This window comes from Eubalaena glacialis, chromosome 4, assembly GCF_028564815.1.
Source record: "Eubalaena glacialis isolate mEubGla1 chromosome 4, mEubGla1.1.hap2.+ XY, whole genome shotgun sequence".
NCBI classification, from domain to species: Eukaryota; Metazoa; Chordata; class Mammalia; order Artiodactyla; family Balaenidae; genus Eubalaena; species Eubalaena glacialis.
Window position 1 is genome coordinate 92,089,439 of NC_083719.1, and position 20,484 is coordinate 92,109,922.

The window sequence follows — 20,484 nt, forward strand, 5'->3', positions numbered from 1 at the left end:
GGTTTTCTTTGTCTTCTCAGCACAACCAGCTCCACAGCCAGTAGCTGCGACACGGAGTTCACTAAGGAAGACGAACAGAGGCTGAAGGATTATATCCAGCAGCTCAGGAATGACAGGGCCGCGGTCAAGCTGACCATGCTGGAGCTGGAAAGCATCCACATCGATCCCCTCAGCTACGACGTCAAGCCCCGGGGAGACAGCCAGCGGCTGGACCTCGAAAACGCGGTGCTGATGCAGGAGCTGATGGCCATGAAGGTATCCACGTGGGGGGCTCTTCTTCTCAGACCCGGGTCCCGTTCACTCCACTGTCACCAGGAGGAAGCACGAAAAGGCCTCTCGGAAGTGGTCAGCCCATCCGTGGTCAGCCACCTCTCCCCTGGAGGACAGGCAGGGCCTCGTGTAGACAGGGATGGTTTCAGTATGTCTGGGGGTCACTTGAGCTGGATGTGGTCCTGGAGAGGTGAGCTGAGCACTGGAGAAACCTCAGGGGGTCCCAGGCCAGAATGGAACACCTCGTCTCCAAGAGAAGCCAGGAGAGACCTCTGCAGGGCGGGGAGCAGCCTCTGTCCGCGTGAAAAGAGCCCTGGTCTCCAGAATGCTTGCAAGTGCTTCCCGGGTTGATGCTGATGTTAAGGTGAGGCGGGGAGAATGGGGCGAGGCCAGTTGCAGCCTTTGGACAAGAACCCTGGTTTCCTGACCCCCTTGTCCCTTCGGTGTTGTGTGGAGCATCGATAACCATCATCCCTGTCACCCTCCGGGGTGACCTGCTCAGCACATCCCTGCCCTGGGTGGCTGCTCGAGCTGGAGTCTGGGTGAAACCTGGGAGGACTTTGGGCCGTGGCAGCAGATTCAGGTCAGATATTGGCCTCACTCTCTCAGCTCAGACCCTCACTTGACTCCCGCTAGGGAATCCTCATGCGACATTGGCTGATTTCCCCTCTCACTGCCCACGAGCCGGGCATTGTGTCCGTAATCGCGGTGCCTTTTCCCCTCTCTGTGGGCCTTTGCACCCTGTGGCATGAACTCTGAAGCTGCCCTTCCGTTACTTCTTCCAAACATCATGTTTCCTTTGGCCAAAGACTCCGGATTTCTTTTATATTCAGGCCAATATGTTGTGCGATAAATTCAGTGTTATTTTGGCCAGGAAAGATATTTTTGGTGAAATAAAAGCTCTAATGTTCCCTTTGCTACTTGCAAATAAAGTGTGTACACATCAGAGAAATTTTCCAAAAAAAATAGGAATTATAAAAAGCTGGGAGAGAAATAACCCATAATGTCGTGACGCAGGGGCAGCCATTGGGCTCCCTCACTAGGAGTTTTTTGAAGAAAAACATCAGTCACCCCCCTTCCCTGTATGTCCCTCATAGTGTGTTCAAGGCTGTGTGCTTGGCCACACCAAGTCCACTGCTGCAGATTTTGTCGGATTTCACCATTTTGTTCTAGGCTACAACTGCTGAGAGACTCAAGTTTTCTGGGTTTTTTCACTTCTTGTACTTGGTCTTTAGTAAACAGCTTTTGATTTCTAGATGATTGACTTGGTTCCTTCTCAGACCCACTCTTCTTTTTTGAATATCCCATCCTTTCATTGCGACTCCTCTTCCTTTTTCTCTTTAATTGCTTTAAATATTTATTTTCTGTCTTTTTCCTTGTTAATTCTGGTTCTTTAAATGCCGATTCTACCTCACCGTGACTCACTTCTGTTTTCTCTTTGTGTGTGTGTGTTGGGAGGAGAGCGTGGGTGCCAGCTCACTCTTGGTGGAGGTTGTGTCTTCCGTGGGGTCCCGCGGGTCCTGGGTGGAGATGTCCCTGTAAATGGTTGTGTCCTTAGATCTGTTGGGACCCGTGGGTTTCAGAGGTTTAGGGCTAGTTTTTGTTGTATTCTTGGCTGAGGATTCCTGCAGCATATCTACACATGCCTCATGCCTACATGATTCCTCAGAAGAGGCTTTTCTTTCTGTTGCCCCCCGAAGCCTGAGTGATGACACGTTTCCTCGCCACAGGAAGGAAGTCTTCTCGTCTCCTCTCGAGGCGGCACTTGGAGAGTCCTGGCTCCTGTCGGGGGGCGGTCTCAGTCCTGGCTGTCTGCCCTGCCCTTGCATAGGTGCTGAAAGCCCAGGGCCTGGGGCCTCCCTACCTGCCTGACGCCTCAGGTGGCCAGCACTGTGGCCACCTCGCCTTTCCTCTTGGGTGGAGTGCCTGCTTTGTTTCTGGCACCCATGGATTCATCTTTCCTTCTTTCAAGCTTGTGTTTGTGTGGTGGTTCTGGGTATGACGGTCCACATTAGCTCAGGATGCAGTGCTGTCAGAACCTTCAGAATCCGGCTTCTGATGGCAAAAGATGAGAAGGTTCAGGGTATGGAAACACCTTTCATCCTGGTTCTATGTCATTGTCAGGAAGGGTTTGGCATCTTCTTTCCAGTGGTCGCTCGGCTCGGCACGGCACATTGCCTTCACCATGGCTAACGCCCCCAGCCCTGAGTATGACTAGCCGTGGTGGGTACCCTCTAGGTGTTTCCCCATGTTGGAGGTGAGAACATCTACTCCCCGGGTCTGGCTTACCCAGGAGAGCACAGCAGGCCTGTGGCTTGTCACCTCAGAGGAGGGTCACTTCGGGGGTGACCTTGGTGAATCCCTCTCAAGGCAGTGCCTCAGTGTTATGAAGTAAGATGATGGAGATAGCTGGGGAGACTGACCGGGTGGTCATGGGGTGGTGGACTTGCCTTCCAGCAGAGGTGAGGGACAAGAGTCATGCGTGGGCTCACCTTGAAAGCGGGGCAGGGGAGGGGGAGTATAGCTTAGTGGTTACCTGGGCTCTGAGCCAGACGTCCTGGGTTCAAACTCGGGCTCCACAGTTTACCCAGTAATTGTGGGCTGAGCTGGTGGATTTCCCTCTGCATGCCTCAGTTTCCCCTCCATGAATGGAAATACTCATAATACCTACCTCAGGTTGGGAGGATTAAGTGAGTTACTTAGTGTAAACATTTAGGACCGTGTTACAGGCTCAATGAATGCTGGTGATTACCACTGTTACCTGGCTCTGGTCCCAGCACAGCATGGCCCCATTTGGGAGTCACTTCTTTCTCTCCATAGCAAACTCTAATTTGACTTCTTTAAGAAGTTACCTGATGAGTAGTCACCTGGGAAGGGCTCTGTTTCGATTCGTTTCATTTGGGGCCTAAAGTAGAGAAGAGCTGGGGGCAGGATCATTGCTCTGCATGCTTCCCAGCTGCCTGGCACAGCTCAGGGCCCCAGACTGCTATCAGGGGTGATTAAATATGTGGATTGGTGCTATGGAAAATGGAAAATGGAAAAGGAAATGGGAATTGGAAGGGACCTAGTCAGACCCAGCCTTATATGAATGACCCTTTTACAACCTCTTTGATGAAGGTTAGCGTCTGCCTGCCAGCAAACTGGTTTCTATCATGGCTGATGTGACCACTGGGGACGTGGGCGTGGGGTATTCGGTTAGAAAGGTTTTCCTTATAGCGAGCCAAGATCTGCTTGCCTGTAACTTCTACCCATTGATCTCAGTTCTGGTGCAGAGTGACAAGCGCGTGGCTTGGTGCACGCGTCAGTCCTTTAAGATGTGCGGAGACAGCCATCTAGTCTCCTCGGGGTCATGTTCTCCCCAGCTGCCCAGTGCTACCTCCCTCCGGGCTGTGGGTGGTAGCTGCAGACCCCCTTCCCCCGCCCAGCCCTGCTCTCACCCCGTGGGCGCGCCCCGTGTGCTCTGTGCTCCGCAGGAGGAGATGGCGGAGTTGAAGGCCCAGCTCTACCTCCTGGAGAAGGAGAAGAAGGCCCTGGAGCTGAAGCTGAGCACGCGGGAGGCCCAGGAGCAGGCCTACCTGGTGCACATCGAGCACCTGAAGTCCGAGGTGGAGGAGCAGAAAGAGCAGCGCACGCGGTCCCTCAGCTCCACCAGCAGCGGCGGCGGCGGCAAGGACAAGGCCGGCAAGGTAGGGGCACAGGGACCGTGGGGCGCGGGCCCCACCGCCTGCCCCGGTCCCGCCAGCCAGCGCTCCTCACCACCCTGCTGCCTCAGCTTCCTTACTTGCGTAGGAACCAAAAGCCATTCTAGAAATTCGGAAGAAGGTGACATTTTGCGTGCAAAGAAACCAAATCCACATTTTAAAAAAATCTCACTTCTACGTACAGTTAAAATTACGTACAATTCAACTGTTACATCCAGTTGAAGCATTTTCACAGATCACAGTCTTATCCAGGGAGCAATCTGTGCAGTGGTCCAGGAGTCTGATACTGGTTCCACCTCTTCCTTCTATTCCGCGTCACACACTCACCATCGTTTGTTGATCGCTCTGTACCCGATCATTGCATGTATCATCTCCCTTAAGTCTCAGGACTCTCAGGAAAGAAGAGTTATCCCCATTTACATAAGGATAATGAGGTTTAAAAGAACTGAGGGGGTCTCACAGCTAGTAAATGGCAGAATCGGGATTTAACCCCAGTTTGGCTGACGGCCACTCCTCCTCTCGTCTGTTTCCTCCTCGACTTCCAAGAGGTGGGAGGCCGGAAGCATCATGAGGCAGAGAAGGAGGAAGGCGAGCCCTGCATTACCCAGAGGATATCACAGAGAGTGGGCTCTTGATGATATCATCTTGCAAACTCACACTTTCATTAGCCCACAAGTCTTTTTTTCTAGAATGCAAGCTCATTCCATCATCCTCTATCTCAGGGTGATTCCAAATACTGCACTGGAGAAAAAAATAGTCCAGACTTTAAAGAAAGATATCCCTTGTCCCAGGGTGCTGGAATTCTGTGCGTCGGATTTTCTGTTCCTAACAAACGCCAGCTTCTCCTGACCCCACTTTGTCTCAGGCCCAGGACTTGTGGGCCTACGCTGACTTGCTGGTCTAATGAGTGGCCCCTCACGGCCCAGATGCAGTGATGTCTTCACAAGAGTAGTGTACCTGCGAAGAAAGCACCTTGATGATACTGTGTGGCAGTGAAGAAACAGCTAAACAGCTAAGAACTGACGCATGCTCCACAGAAGCCACAGCTACCCTTCACCCTTCGCCCGCCTCTCACTTACAAGGGCACCAAGGGAGTCCATAGTCATGGTACCCAGCTGGGCCACTTTCCTGAGGCCCCAGCTGCTTCTCAGTCATCCGTTCATGTGATGGATGTGATTTGGTCCAGGCAAGATGCTGGAGGCTATTCCAGGAGTTTAGATTGCCCTGGAATGGGCAAATAGATGATCACAACGCAGGGACACAATGTTCTGGGTGCAAGGATCAATGCCCGGTGCGAGGGGAGGCCACAGGCCAGACCCACAATCCAGATTTGGAGATTCGGGACAGGTTTCCTGAACTGAGAGCCAGTGGAGAGTGGGTGCTAGCCTGAGGAAGAGGGCCAGGGCAGACCAGGAAGTCCACCCTAGGCCAATGGAATGGCAAGGGCAAAGCCTGGAGGGAGGAGGAGTTGATACACTGGCTGGGGAGGCCAGCCAGCTGTGCCATCCTGAGGATGGGGAGGGATCGCTGAGGGGTTTTTGCAGGGCGTGAGGTGACACAGTCTGAGCTTTGGAAAGGTCACCATGCGGGTGCACCCTGAAACCACGTGCCGGGTGCTTGGGGAGTCTGATCGTGGTGAGCAGCAGCCCCTGCAGGGCTGTTTCACACGGGAGGATCTGGGGCTCTGTTCTGTGCCAACAGCTTCAGAATCTTTGCTCAGCCTTTTGAGTTTGTTAGCAGTCACTTTGGGACAGAGGCTGAGAGACAGAGCCCCAGCATTCGTGTGTGCGCCCTTAGGGAGTGGTGCAAACGGACTAGTCAGGCTCTTGCCAGAGGCCCAGGGACTGAGCATCCCCCTGGTTCCTAGTATTTATTTCGACTGGGGGAAGCTCTGTGTTCCGTGCAGTGGCTTCAAAGAACAGAAATCTCTTTGATGGAAAAGGCCAGATGATTTTTTTTTACTTTTATTTTCTTACATTAGGGTAAGGAGCTTTATAAGAGTGCTCTGTGTTCAGGTAATGAAATTAGAGGAAGCTGATTATTTTGTCTTTCAAAAGTTATATCCAGGGCTTCCCTGGTGGCGCAGTGGTTAAGAATCCACCTGCCAATGCAGGGGACACGGGTTCGAGCCCTAGTCCGGGAAGATCCCACATGCCGCAGAGCAACTAAGCCCGTGCGCCACAGCTACTGAGCCTGCGCTCTAGAGCCCGCGAGCCACAACTACTGAGCGCACGTGCCGCAACTACTGAAGCGCGCACGCCTAGAGCCCATGCTCCGCAACAAGAGAAGCCACCGCAATGAGAAGCCCGTGCACCGCAACGAAGAGTAGCCCCCGCTCGCCTCAACTAGAGAAAGCCTGCGCGCAGCAACGAAGACCCAACGCAGCCAAAAATAAAATAAATAAATTTATTTTTTAAAAAATGTTAGATCCATTTACTATATCAATAATACCTCCCTTCTGGGCTATTCATTTGGTCTTATTTGTTGGTAGATGAGGCAAGCAGTCTGGAGCAGAGGCTGGTATACTGTTAACATTTTAGGATTTTCGGGTCATGTGGACTCTGCTGCAACTACGTAACTTTGCCGTTGCGGAATGGTACTGTGAAGGCAGAGACAATACAGACACAAAGGCGCCTGGCTGTGTTCTAACACTTTATTTATGGACGCTGAAATTTGAATTTCATATGATTTCTATACATCACAAAATATTCCTTAGAATTTTCCATGATTTTAAAAACAAAAACAATTCTTGCCCTGTGGGCCTTTTATAAAAACAGGTGGCAGGCCAGATTGGGGTCTAGAACATCGAATCTCACTTCTGAGGCAGGGGGTGGTGTCATGCTTGGTTTAAAACTTCCCTCCAGCCAACAAGCTGGGTCCCAGATCTTGCCCAAGTGACATTAGGTTTTTTCACTTCTTGTCTGTGTGCAACAGAGATTACCAGACGTGTTCAGTGAAGGGCACTGGGTGAGACAAAGCTGTCCCTTGTCCTCAAGGAGTCTTATGAAATGTTAACCGCAAGGGGAGTCGCTGTATACACTAGAAGAGGGTGTTGGACTCTGGAGAGACTCCAGGGCTGGTGGATGGGGGCTCGGGTCTGCAGGTCGCCAGGCAGAGAGGAGGAAGGGAAAGCAGAGCTGGAGGAGCACGGGGGTGGGGGGAGTTCAGGTGCAGCGGGCTCCTCCACAGGAGCCCTGTGTGGTGGCGTTTCTGTACCAGTGGGCTGAGGGGACCCAGCGCCCCCTGTCACCTCGATTTCTAGCGCCAGGTTCGTACTTCCTGGAAGCGCTCGTTCCATCACGATACAGCCTTCTGTTTACATTCTGTCTCAGCGTAACAGATCACGGGCTTTTTATTCTCAAGCCTGGGCTGTACAGTCCTCTGCAAATGTCTGCTGAGCAAATTATCACGTGAGCGCTGTCCCCTGTGCTTATTACACAACATAGCAGCTGCCCTGTGTCTAAATGCAGAGAAGGCAGAGCACTCGGAGGGGTGTGAGCATTGCTTTGTGAATCGTCCTAACTCCATTTAGGATTTAGGCATTCTGGCTCTTATGTTTCCTCATCTGTAAAAGGGGAGGATTTGGTTTAGGTGGTGTCAAAGCTCCTGTCTGATGCTAAGGCACATCTCCTGTGTCTGTGTGCTTCTGTTGTCCTCCTCCTTTCCTGGGTCTTCGAGATGATTACACTGAACCCAGTAAAGCCCCTAACTCTAGGGAAGATTGGTTCTCTCCCCAGGGGACATGGGATGGAGGGAGGGACGACCCAAGGATACTCATATGTGTTTCCCACTTTTATGAGCTACCAGAGGCTTAACCCAGTGGTGAAGGGCACTGACCTGGCATCAGTTGGCATCCTGGTTCCACCGTGTCCCGGCTGGTGACCTGGGGCAGTGTAACTTCCCTGTGCCCTAGTTTTCTCCTTGGCAAAGAGGGGATAATGACAGTATCTGCCTCAGAGGATCGTCACGATGATCAGATACGAGAACATGTGTGTAGCGGGCTCAGCCCAGTGCGCGGCTCCCTGTGAGTGCTCAGAGCGCGGGGCAGCCGGCGGACGTCGAGGGGACGAGGGGCGGAGCTGCCGCCGCCGCCGCTGCCCGTCACCTCCCGCGTCTGCCTCCGGGCGCCCTCGGCTTGGCTCCAGACCTGACCCGGCTGTGTTTGCGTCCTCAGGAGTGTGCGGACGCTGCCTCCCCAGCTCTGTCTCTGGCTGAACTGAGGACGGCGTGCAGCGACAGCGAGCTGGCCGCGGAGTTCGCCAACGCCATCCGTCGGTAAGTGCCCTGCTCACAGCCCCGCCGGGCAGTTTATTCCCGGAGTGACGGCTGGGTGCCAGGTTTTCCCCGCGCTGACGTCTGCTCCTCGTGGAGCATTACAGGCTGCCTGGGAAGGAGGAGGCGCCCATACGGGCTTCTTTTGCCCAGACCTGGAGGCCAGAAAGGGGAATGACGGGGAGAATATATACAGTCATTTCACCTGCAGGTAGAAGAGGCCTTTTTCTGTACTTTTTTGTTGTGGTGTGGCATTGGCTAGAACCTCAGGACTGTGTTAAATGGTGAGGAACAAATCAGGCATCTTTTCATATCACTGGGATGGAATATTGCAAGTAAATTTTGTTGGATCTTGAGGGAATTTTTAACAATTTCTTTGGCTGCTTTATACGTGTATCGTATTCCTCAAATATAAAGGTAATTAAGTTGACTGAAGGAAAAAAAGAAAAAAAACAGGCATCTTTATCTTGTTTCTAGCTGCAGTGAGAATGCCTCCCTCCCCATCTCTGGCTCTTTCCAATCAGACGGCCTCATTGTTGATTCACTGCTGGATGTTTTTCCTCTATTGCAGCTGTTTCTTTCTCTCTATTCTTTCTCTCTGGATCTGTCTTCCATATTCCTAACTTTTCATACTCTCGCCACCCTTCTGCACTCTGTTCTAGAGGAGGGCTGTCCAGTCGAAAGGTAATGCAAACCACGCCTAATGTCCTAAATGTTCTAGGAACCACATTTAAAAAGTAAAAAGAAACAGGTACAGTCCACTTTAATAACGTATTTCATTTCACTCATTGTATCCAAAATATCATTTCAAAATATAAACCGATATTTTTAAAAGATATTAATGAGATATCTTATTTTCTTCTAATTTTTTTTTTTTTTTTTTTTTACTAAATGTTCAAAATCTACTGTAAATCTAGTAAATTTACACTTACAGCACATCTCAGATTCAAACCAGTCAACATTTCCAGTGCTCAGTAGCTCACGTGGCCATGGCTGCCCTATCGGATAGTGCAGTTCTGGGGAGGTTCTGCAGCTCTGTTTTCCAGCTCACTCATTTATTCCTTAGCTAGAGCCATCATGGTGTTTGGATGATGTGTTGAGTTTATTTTGGTGATGAAACCTATCATCTCTTGTGTCATGATATGATATCTTCTTGCGTCTCTCTGAGGATATTTATTATACTTATTCTAAAATGTTATTTTGTCTACTGTATTAACTTTTCTCACATGTGAGTTTTTCAGGTTGAGTTTTGTGACTCTTTCTTGGCTTTGGCTCACAAGCTTGCCTTCTGGGCTTTCTATTCCTCCCGGCTGACAACGGGTCTCTAGGCCGCATATCTGACCCAAGCGTCTGGTCCCCTCCGGTTCTAATGGCCAGCACCTCTCACTGAAGCACCTCTGAATCCCTTTCTTCCTTTTGTAGCAGCTTGCTTCTGTGTGCATTTTGAGTTGCGGTTTCCTTTTTCAAGAAGAATAAAAATCTGCCTTTCCTTTTTTATGATTCCTCATGGTTTCTGGCAGATGAAGAGCACTCCTTAGTTTCCATCGTGCTTGAGGATTTTTTAAAAAATACGTTTGCCATCGTTTCTGGGGATTTGGGGTAGGAGGGGAAGCCTACAGTGTGCGCTCAGGCTGCTGTCTTGGTCCAGCCAGGGCTGTTTATCTTATAGTGTAGCCTCCAGGCTGAGGGTGGATTGCAGGCTGCCATGTGGGGAACCTCACTACCCTCCTGATTTACTCACTGCCACTTTTTGTCTTTCCTTCCAAGTTGTAATAGCTCAGTTTTTACTTTGCCAGTGCCTCTGGCCATGTGGTTAAATGGTAATCGCTTTGCTTGAGGCAGGAAGAGAGAAGCTGCATGGAAAATGCCCTCAGCTAATCCGAATGACGTGATTGCTCCAGAAATTCGGGATGCAAACCACCCCCTGCTTCCAACAGGGAGTCATTTGGATATTGTATCTGTAAGCTAAGCCCCTGCATTTTTCAAGTTCCCCGAACCTCAGAGGCCTTCGCTGGCACAAGCAGGATGCAGGTTCTGCTGACTAAACATAAAAAGATTTCATTTGTTCTGTCAGTCACAATGGATTTCCAATAGCCAGCCTTAAGTTGCTTAGCATGGATTTCTAATCAAGCCCCAGATATATGGAGCCAAGAAAGAACCCACAGGGCTACAGGAAAAAGGATAATAACATAATTATACTGTAAATATAGCTTAGAAAGTGGAATCGTCATTTCATGAGGATATATAATCCAGACACCTAAGGGCTGAGGTTTGGGGATGTTTTTATTTTTAAAAATCAAGTGGAAACTGCCACCTTCTTTGAAGGTATTAAATCACCACCACACTAGTGGTTAAGTCAGTTGAGGGAACCTTCCCAGAATTTTCAGACATATTCCTACCTTGGAAAAGGATGGTTCCAAACACCGAAGCTGTGGACCGGGGGAACCAGACTGAGAAGAGCAGGTGTGGAGAGGGGGATGGAGCAGAGGCTAGGCATGGTCTTTTCTGGAGGAGAGCCCCTAGGAAGGTGCCTTGTGACATTCCAGTCACTGGTCCTAGGTTCCTGCCCTGTCCCAGCCTAGTCTCCCCAACACCTAGCCGGGCTGCAGCCTCGGTCTGGCCCCTGCCCTGCAACCCTGCTCTCTCAGTGTGTCTGCTCCCAACCTTCTTCTGTTTGGAACAAAACCAGGCCTGCGTGCAATCACACATTTACCGGCTACCTCCCATCTGGTCTGATTTCACTCCCTCCACTTCCATGGACGTTTATTGTGGTTTATTGGCTCCGGAGTTGCCATAAAACCCCATCTGGATGACCAGGTTTCCAGTCTTGCACGTGAGTTTTTTTTTATCAGGGTACCTTGTCTTTGCTGTTGTCTGCGTAGACTGCGTGCTACGAAACCCTTCTCCATCCCAGATCCCTCTCTTGCTCGTGGTCCTAGTAAAATTTAACTGAACAACCAAAGAAGTAAACTATACAAATGCAGTTAAGGAGAGGGAGTTTTGAGAAATGAGTTTTCTTCGTACTTAACGTGGTATTCGCGTAGCGTGCCTTCGGGACTCGAGCACAGCTGAGAGGAGCAGACTTTCATCTTCGCCATGGAGGGGCAGGTGGTGCTCTCCATGTGATGCGGGAAGAGGCGGGGGCGGGGCGGGGGGTGGAGACCGGCACTGCCAGGCCAAGTGCTTTCCGGAGGTCACAAGGTGAGGCAGCGGGGAAGTCGCAGGCCCCGCCCCCTGCTTTTCTGCCGGCCCCCACCCCCACCCCGCGTGCTGGCAGAGGTTTGCTTACAGGTGAGTGTGAGCTGAGCCCGCTCGTGTGGGCTCACCTACACCTGGATCCAGCGTAGTGTGCGTGGCCTGGGCGGACGGGAATCCATGTGGTCCTGCCACACAGCCGCCCATCTGTCCACCGAAGGCTGAGGGCACGTGAAGGGCTGGTGGTGAGGGCGGACTTCCTCAGACGCACAGAGCCCAGGTCGCTGTGGTTAAAAGGTAAGGCTGCTGTGGCCCTCGGTGCTGAGGGACAGGGAGGAATCAGGAAAGGGCTGTGACGTGGTGAGCAGCAGCGTGTAGCATCACCTCAGATGATTCCACACCCCTGTCCCTGGGCCCCAAGGCAGGGCAGGACCAGCTCCAGCTCCCACCCAGGCACTGCAGAGGTCGGCTGCCCTGTCCCTGCAGGAGGCTGTGCTCATTTAGTCACAGGCCCGCCAGGGGCTCTGCTGAGCGCTTCGGGGCACTGGCAGCTGCCACCTGTGTCTGCAAGTGCCAGATGGTTCTATAAAACGCTAAGTGAAGGCAATCAACAAATCACAGCGGCCGCTCTGTCCAGGGACAGGATGCGCCCGACTCATCAGCAGAGAAGGGGCACTTAGACTTCCTTTTATCTCTCTGATGAGTTACAGGCGAGCCGCTGCTGCCGGGAGAGGGCTGTGTGTCAGATCCCTGTAAGGAGACATTGGGGGCAGGTGGGCCTCGTCTGGTTAGGGTGGTCACAAGAGACCAGATCTGGAGGCCGTGGATGTGCCCCTGTGGGCAGTGGAGCTGGGCCATCCAGGAAGACACACAAGGCGGCGTCTCGGTGTTCAGAGAGACGGAGTGGGAACTCCCTGGTCAGCCCTGGCCCGTGGGCCTCCACCGCTGGGTGAATTACTCCTAATGGAAGGGACTCCAGATGACACATGAACCCGCAGCGCTGACACAGAAGCCAGGCAAAGAACATGTTTCAAAGCAAGGAAGTGACCACTTCAGGTTGGGGTGGGTTAAGAAGGGGAAAGGCAAGAAGCAAAGACAGCGGGTGGGAGAAGGTCGCTGTGCAGAGAGGGAACTCTGGGGGAACTCTCTCTGAGAAGGAGACCCGGGAGCGCATCTGTGTGCGCCTGAGGATGACCCCGTAAGAGGGGGCTCTCTCAGGGTCGCAGAGTAACTTTACAGGATGCAGATCTGATGGTACCCTCACACTAGTGTTCCTCTGCTGTGTAACAAAGTACCACAAGCTTTGCAGCTTAAACAATGCCCATTCATTAGCTCCCAGTTTCTGTGGGTCAGCAGGGCACAGCATGACTGGCTTCTCTGCTTAGGGTCTTACAAGGCTGCAGTCAAGGCGTCATCCAGGGCCCTGTTCTCATCTGGAGGCTCTTGGGAGGGATCTGCTTCAAAGCTCGTTCTGCCTGTTGGCAGAAGTCAGCTCCTGGTGGTTGGAGGGCTGACATCCCATCTTCTTGGGGCTCCTGGCCAGGGGTAACTCCTAGAGGCCTCTAGAACTCCTTCTGCACAGAATTCCTGGTCCTCAAAGCAGCAAACACCTCCCTCTCATGACATCCCTTCCCTGCTTCAAATCCCTTTCCAGGAAGAGCCCAGTCCTTTTTAAGGGCTCACGTAAGTCCGCCAGGTCTACCCAGAATCATCTTATCCTAAGATCAGCTCTTTGGGACTTTAATTACATCTGCAGAATTCCCTCACAGCAGCACCTGGATGACTGAATAACTGGGAGGTGTGTGTATCCTAAGGGGCCAAAATCTCGGAGGCCGTTTTAGAACTCTGCCTACCACACCTCATTACCTAAGACCTTCCAGGGACTCTGGCTGTCTGTGTCCAACCTCCTTAGCAAGTGTGTGATCTGACCCCTGCCTGCTTCTCCACCCTCGCCTTATCACATGCCCCCTCCCACCCTGAGCCACACCAGGCCGCCCGCCCTCCCTCTCTGTGCCTCTGGGGCTTCACTGCCGCTGCTACCTCTGACCTCACACTACCAAAGCCCACGTCCCAAGCACTCACAGCACTGTGCCTCTTCCCTGTCTATAAAATTTATTTTTTGGTTCTTGTGTGCCCTGATTTCGTTCTATCAGAGAACACATCATTGCTTTTTTTCTTATGCGCCTGCCTCTTCTTCCCCTGCTTCACCCTCCGCTGCCTGCAGGAGAGTCCCTTGGGGGGGGGCAGGGGTCATGACTTTTCTCACCTAGCTGTACGACTCTGGTGACTTTGTTCCTTCCAAATGATCCCTCAGTGATCTCAGCCGCATTTCTCTCTGCCCACTGGACATCTCCCCCGAATATCAGGCTAGAGCCTTAAAACACACCATGTCTAAAACAGAAATTATAATCCTGTTTCCTCCTGCCCTTTGAAATTGGCCTCTTTTTCAGAATTCCTATTTATATTTTAAAAAGTAAATTCTTCTAGTGATCCAGGATTATAATTTTGAAGTCTCCTATTCTGTCTCTTGTCAGCAGATTGTATTGTTTTTTTCCGATAAAATCCCATCCATCCCACGCCATTTGCATTGCCTTCTCCTGAGTTTAGCCCTCAGTCCCTCAGAACTCAGTAGCATCCCGATGGGTCATTCTGCCATTAGTCTCACCTTGTGTTCTGCCACCAAAAATACCTTAAAACACTCTTCTGATCATGCTGCTCTGCAGATACACCTTCAGTGGCTTGGCCTGCAAGATCATCTGTAGGTCCCTAACTTAACTTCCTAGCCCATATTTCAAATGTTTCTCTACATGTAACCTGCGGTCCAGATTCATCTGGGCAGTTCATCTTTCCGAGAGCATGCCCTTTGCTTTATCCCCCCACCCTGCCCCATCTCTCTCAACCTGGGGACCCCTCCTCTTCATCCCCTCCCGTAGGACACTCATCTTCCGGAAGCTTCCTGTGTCACCTCTTCTCTGTGCCCCTCATGGTACAGACCACTCATCGTCCATCGGTGCCCGCAGAGCATGTGGTTGTCAGAGGGCCTTAGAACAAACCACAGCAAGCCTCCTTGAGTTCAGATCCATGTCCGAGTTCCAAAAATATCTGCCCAGCTCTAGAAATCTTCCGGATTTGTAGGAAAGAACAACTGGCCATGAAAGGACAGAAGATGGCACTGATTGACCCCTATTTCAGCAGCTATGGATTAATACTGTTTTTGAGCCGTACACATAGTGGATTGAAATAAGAGGGAACTGGTTGGAGTCCTTTAAAGAGGGAGACCCCACTGAGCAAACAAGCAGCAGAATCTTCACCATTTTATTAGTAGGACCATTATTTTTAAAGGTGCTGTTTTATTAAACTTGCACTTGCTGATTCTTCGTATGTGGCTGATTTATAAGAGCAGTCGGGCAGTGGAAGTTGTGCTCAGAATTCCATAAATGCACAGGGGTCTGCAGGACGTTAATGGAATACAAAGTGCACCTGTGAGTTCATTATCATGTCAATAAATGGCTGAGCTCCAGAGCCGGCCTCAGAGGGCACAGGGAAAGACCAGTGCTCGTCCTGGGGGTTGAGGTGGGCGTCGCTTGGATAACTGAGATTTCTTTGTATTCCTATCATCCCCCCCATGTTCCAAAAGCTCAGAGAAAAGGCCTTCCCCTGGATCGCATAAAGGCAGAGTGATGGAGAACATCCAAGCACACTGTAGCATGGGCAAGGCAGCAGCGTGCAGATGTGCAAGAAACGTCGTAGGGAGGTCTGGGCCGTCATCTTGTGGCTACTCCTGGCAAACTCACCCCAACACAACACCTGCAGAACATCATTATCTGGGACACCCCCTCCTTAGTTCCACAGGCCTGGGCTCCTCACCAGAGAGCTGTCTGCTCGTTACGAATCGACATACTTCAGCAAGATGCTGAAGGGCAGGCTCGCAGGCAGACCCCTGGGTGCATCCCAGCTCCGCAGGCGAACCTGGCGAGTCTCTTCACTGTGCCTCAAGTGCCTCATCTAGAAAACTAGAATAATAATATAGTACTGATCTCCAAGGCTTGTGGTGAGAAATAACTTCATCCTTGTAAAGGACTTAGAGCTGTTACCGCTGGCTGGATTTTCTAAAAGAGAAGTAGTTATAGACTGTAATGGCTACCATGAAGGAAAGAAATAGGGTCATAGTCTCTGCGGAGATTTTTTTTTGTTTTCCACAAAAAGTAAATATAGGTTGCAGTGAATAATGGGGAAATGACAAGGTGCTGGGATGTCATTACCCTGGGACATTTGTTTAGATGCGTGGTCAGGGTAGGCTGCTCTGAGGAGGTGATATTTAAGCTGAGATGAGACGGAGGAAAAGTAGCCGTGGGGAGGAAGTTCATCCCAAGCAGAGGGGACTGACTGCATGGGGTTCTGTCCTGGGAAAAAGCTTGGTGTGTGCTAAGAATGGATAGGATTCCAGGGTGCGAGGGGGAGGGCGATACCAAAGACTGGGTCAGGCAGGCCTTTAGTCAGAGTAAAACCACGGACTTTATTCCAAGTGCAGGGCAATAATACGATCTGAGTTGTCATATTAAAAACTTCCTCTGGCCGCTCTGTGAAAGCTAGACTCCGGGGTACAAAGGTGAAGCAGAAACACCAATTAGGAGGCTCCTGTGGTTGTCCAGGAGAGAAATGATGGCAGCTTGGGCCTGGGTGGTGGCAGGAAGGGCACCCATTTGGTAGGTGGGGTTTGCTGCTGAGCGAACGTGGAGGACGAGGAAAAGGGGGAGGGTCAAGGCTGACCGAAGACTGGTGTCGGCAACTGGGTGAATGGCCTTGCCGGCCGCTGACGAGCGAGGAAGCGTGGGTCGGGGAGGCCGTCTCAGAAGGTCTGCTTTGGACACGCTGAACTGAAGATGCCTGTGAGGTAGAGATGTCACAAGGACAAGTCCAGAGCTCCGGGGAAAGGCCTGAAGATTTAGAAGTTTTTAGCATGTGGGTAGTTTCTAGGAAAATAAATGGGAATGGAGAGAATCAAGTCAAGAAGGGGTGGGGTACAAAATAGGGTCCAGGCCCAAGTCCTAAATACTCCCAGCATGTAGAGGTGGAGGAGAGGATGAGGAGCCAGGGCAGAAGACCGCACGGACAGCTGGTGAAGTGGGATGAAGTCCAGGCGCTTGGGGAAGAGGAGAAGGTGCCGACAGGGAAGATCAGGACAGAGAGGGACCCTTGGATGTGTCAATGCCCAGATCATCGGTGGCCTCGTGAGCAGTTTCAGTGGAGACGGAAGCCTGGTAATGGAAGGTGAGGAAGAGGAACCACGTGGGCAGACCATTCTCTCGATGTCTAATTCCATATAATGAGCAATTACAAAGAATGCCAGGCCCTGTGGCTGCGACTCCCTGCGGTTTGGTCTGATTACAGCTCCTCTGGAAGGTTTCCTGGCTGGTGCAGCCGCTCCCCACCTCATCACGCCCGGGCTCTTGCCCTGCCTCCCCAGCTCGTTTGGACTTGGTGATTAAAGCACTGCGGCTGGCCCTTTTCTTTGCGGGCGAATGCAGCCTCCTCCCTGATGGCCCCGAGAACCCTGCTTCCAGACCCCCTGGCACACTGACAGCCTCACTGCAGAGGCCTTCGAGGCCGTCCCCTGCCCAGGCTGCCCGCCTGGGTTTTCTCGTCACCTGCAAACTCCCACTGTGAGTCTGCCTCTCACTTCCCCTGTGTGTATGCCACTGCTGACAATTATGCTTCAGTTAAAAATAAAAAGCACTTCCGGCTGCGTGGCTAAAGTAAGATTCGGAGGACCTTTTGTGACCAAAGATGACCCCAGGGATGGGGCGGAACCTGTAAGTGAAACCCACGTGTGTGCTGGGGGCTGTGGGTCTTCGTGGTGAGAGTAGGAGCCAGGATTGTCTTCTTGCTGCTGTAGGTGCATATTCCTGAAGGTCTGTATTACTGAGTGTGAAGACACAAGGAAGGGATTACACAGTTCTGGTCGTTCCGGAAAACACTGTGTGAACACATTACCATGGAGGGGCAAGTGGAACATGTAGTGTTTAATTTGTACTTTCTCATCTGCGTGGAGCCTATGAAGGTGTTCCTTTTAGCCTTATTACCTAGACAAACCATAGAAATTCTTTCTGAACTGAAAGCCAAGCAAATTTGAATCAGAAACTAGAAGGAACAGGACATGAATGGTTGAGGTTCCAAAGTGACTTGGATTAGCAGGTTTATGGTTCTCAGTGTTTTTCAGATCATCCTTTGAAAATCAGAGGAAAGCTGTGGTCTTCAGAAAAGTAGAACCGTGCGTGTAATTTTGCATAAAAATTCAGAGAGTTCAAGACCACATGAAGCTCATTTGTAGACCCAGGTAAATAGCACTGCTGCCTTACCAGAGTTTCCCAAATTTGCACAATAATAAGAATCACCTGAGGCATTCTTTTTTATTGAGGTATAATAGACATATAACATTATATTAGTTTCTGGTGTACAACGTGATGATTCAATATTTGTATATATTGCAAAATGATCACCATAAGTCTAGTTAACATTTGTCACCATAGTTACCAAAAAAATTTCTTACTTGTAATAACTGTAAGATCTCCTCTCCTAGCACCTTTCAAATACGCAGTACAGTAATATTAAGTATAGTCACCATGCTGTACATTACATCCTCGGGACTTATTTATGTTATAACTGGAAGGTTGTACCTTTTAACCCCCTTTACCCATTTCGCCCGCCCCCAGCCCCGCCTCTGGCAGCCATCAGTCTGTTCTGTGTATCTATGAGCTTGCTTTTTGTTGTTTTAGATTCCACATACAAGTGAGATCATACAGTATTTGTCTTTGTCTTATTTCACTTAGCATAATGCCCTCAAGGTCCATCCATGTTGTTGCAAACGGCAAAATTTCACTCTTTTTTATGGCCGAATAATATTCCATTGTGTATGTATCCCACATCTTTATCCATTTATCCACCGATGGGCACTTAGGTTGTTTTCATATCTTGGCTATTGTAGATAGTGCTGCAGTGAACATGGGGGTGCAGATATCTTTTCAGGGTGGTGATTTCATTTTCTTTGGACAAATACCCAGAAGTGGAATTGCTGGATCATATGTTAGTTTTATTTTTAATTTTTTGAGGAACTTCCATTCTGTTTTGCATAGTGGCTACACCAGTTTACATTCCCACCAACAGTACACAGGGTTCCCTTTTCTCTGCATCCTCACCAACATTTGTTATTTCTTGTCTTTTTTATAATAACCATTCTGACAGATATGAGGCAATATCTCATTGTGGTTTTGATTTGCATTCCCCTGATGATTGGTGATGTCGAGCATCTTTTCATATGCCTGTTAGCCATCTGTTCGTCTTCTTTGGAAAAATGTCTATTTAGATCTTCTGCTCTCTTCTGCTCATTTTTCTTCTTCTTTTTTTTTTTAATTTTCTCTTTCATTCAAACCCTGGCTTCTGCTCATTTTTTAATCAGGTTGTTTTTTTCCTATTGGGTTGTATGGATTCTTTCTATATTTTGGGTACTAACCCCTTATTAGATACATGATTTGTAAACATTTTCTCCCATTCAGTAGGTTGCCCTTTCTTTTTGTGGTTTCCTTTGATGTGCAGAATTTTAGTTCAATGTAGTCCCATTTATTTATTTTTGCTTTTGTTGCCTTTGCTTTTGGTCAGGTTCAAAAAATCATCACCAAGATTGATGTCAGGGAGCTTACTGCCTGCGTTTTCTCTAGGAAGGAGTTTGATGGCTTCAGGCCTTACCAGGTCTTTAATCCATTTTGAGTTAATTTTTATGTATGGTGTAAGACAGTGATCCAGTTTCATTCCCTTGCATGTAGCTGTCCAGTTCTCCCAAGACCATATATTGAAGAGACTGTTCTTTCCCCATTATACATACACACATACACACACACACACACACACACACACACACACAGACACTCTTGCCTCCTTTATCATAAATTAATTGGGTTCTCTAGTCTGTTGTATTGATCATGTGTCTCTCTTTATGCCAATACCATGCTGTTTTGGTCACCTGGAGCACTTCTTTTTTTAATATATTTATTTATTTATTTATTTATGGCTGTGTTGGGTCTTCGTTGCGGTGTGCGGGCTTCTCATTGCGGTGGCTTCTCTTGTTGCAGAGCACGGGCTCTAGGCGCGTGGGCTTCAGTAGTTGCAGCACACGGGCTCAGTAGTTGTGGCTCACGGGCTTAGTTGCTCCGCGGCATGTGGGATCTTCCCAGACCAGGGCTCAAACCCGTGTCCCCTGCATTGGCAGGTGGATTCTTAACCACTGTGCCACCAGGGAAGCCCTGGAGTACTTCTTGAAACTACACTTTCTGGGTCTCACCCCAAACCTACTGAATCAGAATCCAGGGATACCCCTGGTACTGTTACTATAAACACATGCTCTAGAGCAGCACTGTCCGCTAGTAACATCACATGAGCCACAAAGGGAAGCCATGATGTGTGTAACTACGTTTTCTAGTAGCTACGTTAAAAACTGTAACAGGGAAATTAACATATTTAGCCCAGTGTATCTAAAATATTATCATTTCAACATAGAATCAATGTTTTTTCAGTTATTTTACCTTCTTTTTTTCATATTAAGTCTTCAAATTCCAGTGTGTATTGTACACTTACAGCACATCTCAGTTCAGACTGGCCGAGTTTCAAGTGCCCAAATGGCCTCCTGACGCCTCTAGGCTGCGTGTGGGAAGCGGCCCTAGAGTTGCTACCGCACAGGGGTTTACTGTTTGTCCAGACAAGCGACACCAGAGGTGTGACTCTTACTGCAGGCGTCTGCCTCGCTCAAACAAAAACAGGTATAAAGTAACTCACATTTTAGGTTTAAGTTTGATGTTTAGCCTGTCTTTATAGCTTTAAATAAATCAGCATCATGGTTTCCTACCCTGGTGTTTGGACAGCAATTCACTCCCATCTCCCTTCCGGAGGCCTAAGGAGTTCTGGGGACAGTTCTCAGCTCCCAGAGATGGCTTCCCACTCCCAGCCCTGTCCCCATCTCCCTTCACCCCCAGCCAGGGTTGGGCAGGGTCTGTGA

The 20,484-nt window shown here is 50.0% G+C and overlaps 1 protein-coding gene across 2 annotated transcripts in view; it reads left to right on the top strand.

The window, feature by feature from the left end:
* MCC (MCC regulator of WNT signaling pathway) overlaps positions 1-20,484 on the top strand; it is a 418,786-nt gene that overhangs the window by 393,556 nt on the left and 4,746 nt on the right. For both annotated transcript variants that reach the window (XM_061189513.1, XM_061189514.1), the window contains 3 exons: positions 21-255; positions 3,744-3,956; positions 8,146-8,246. In XM_061189513.1, the coding sequence (XP_061045496.1) occupies positions 21-255; positions 3,744-3,956; positions 8,146-8,246 (549 nt within the window). The remainder of the gene's footprint in view (positions 1-20; positions 256-3,743; positions 3,957-8,145; positions 8,247-20,484) is intronic.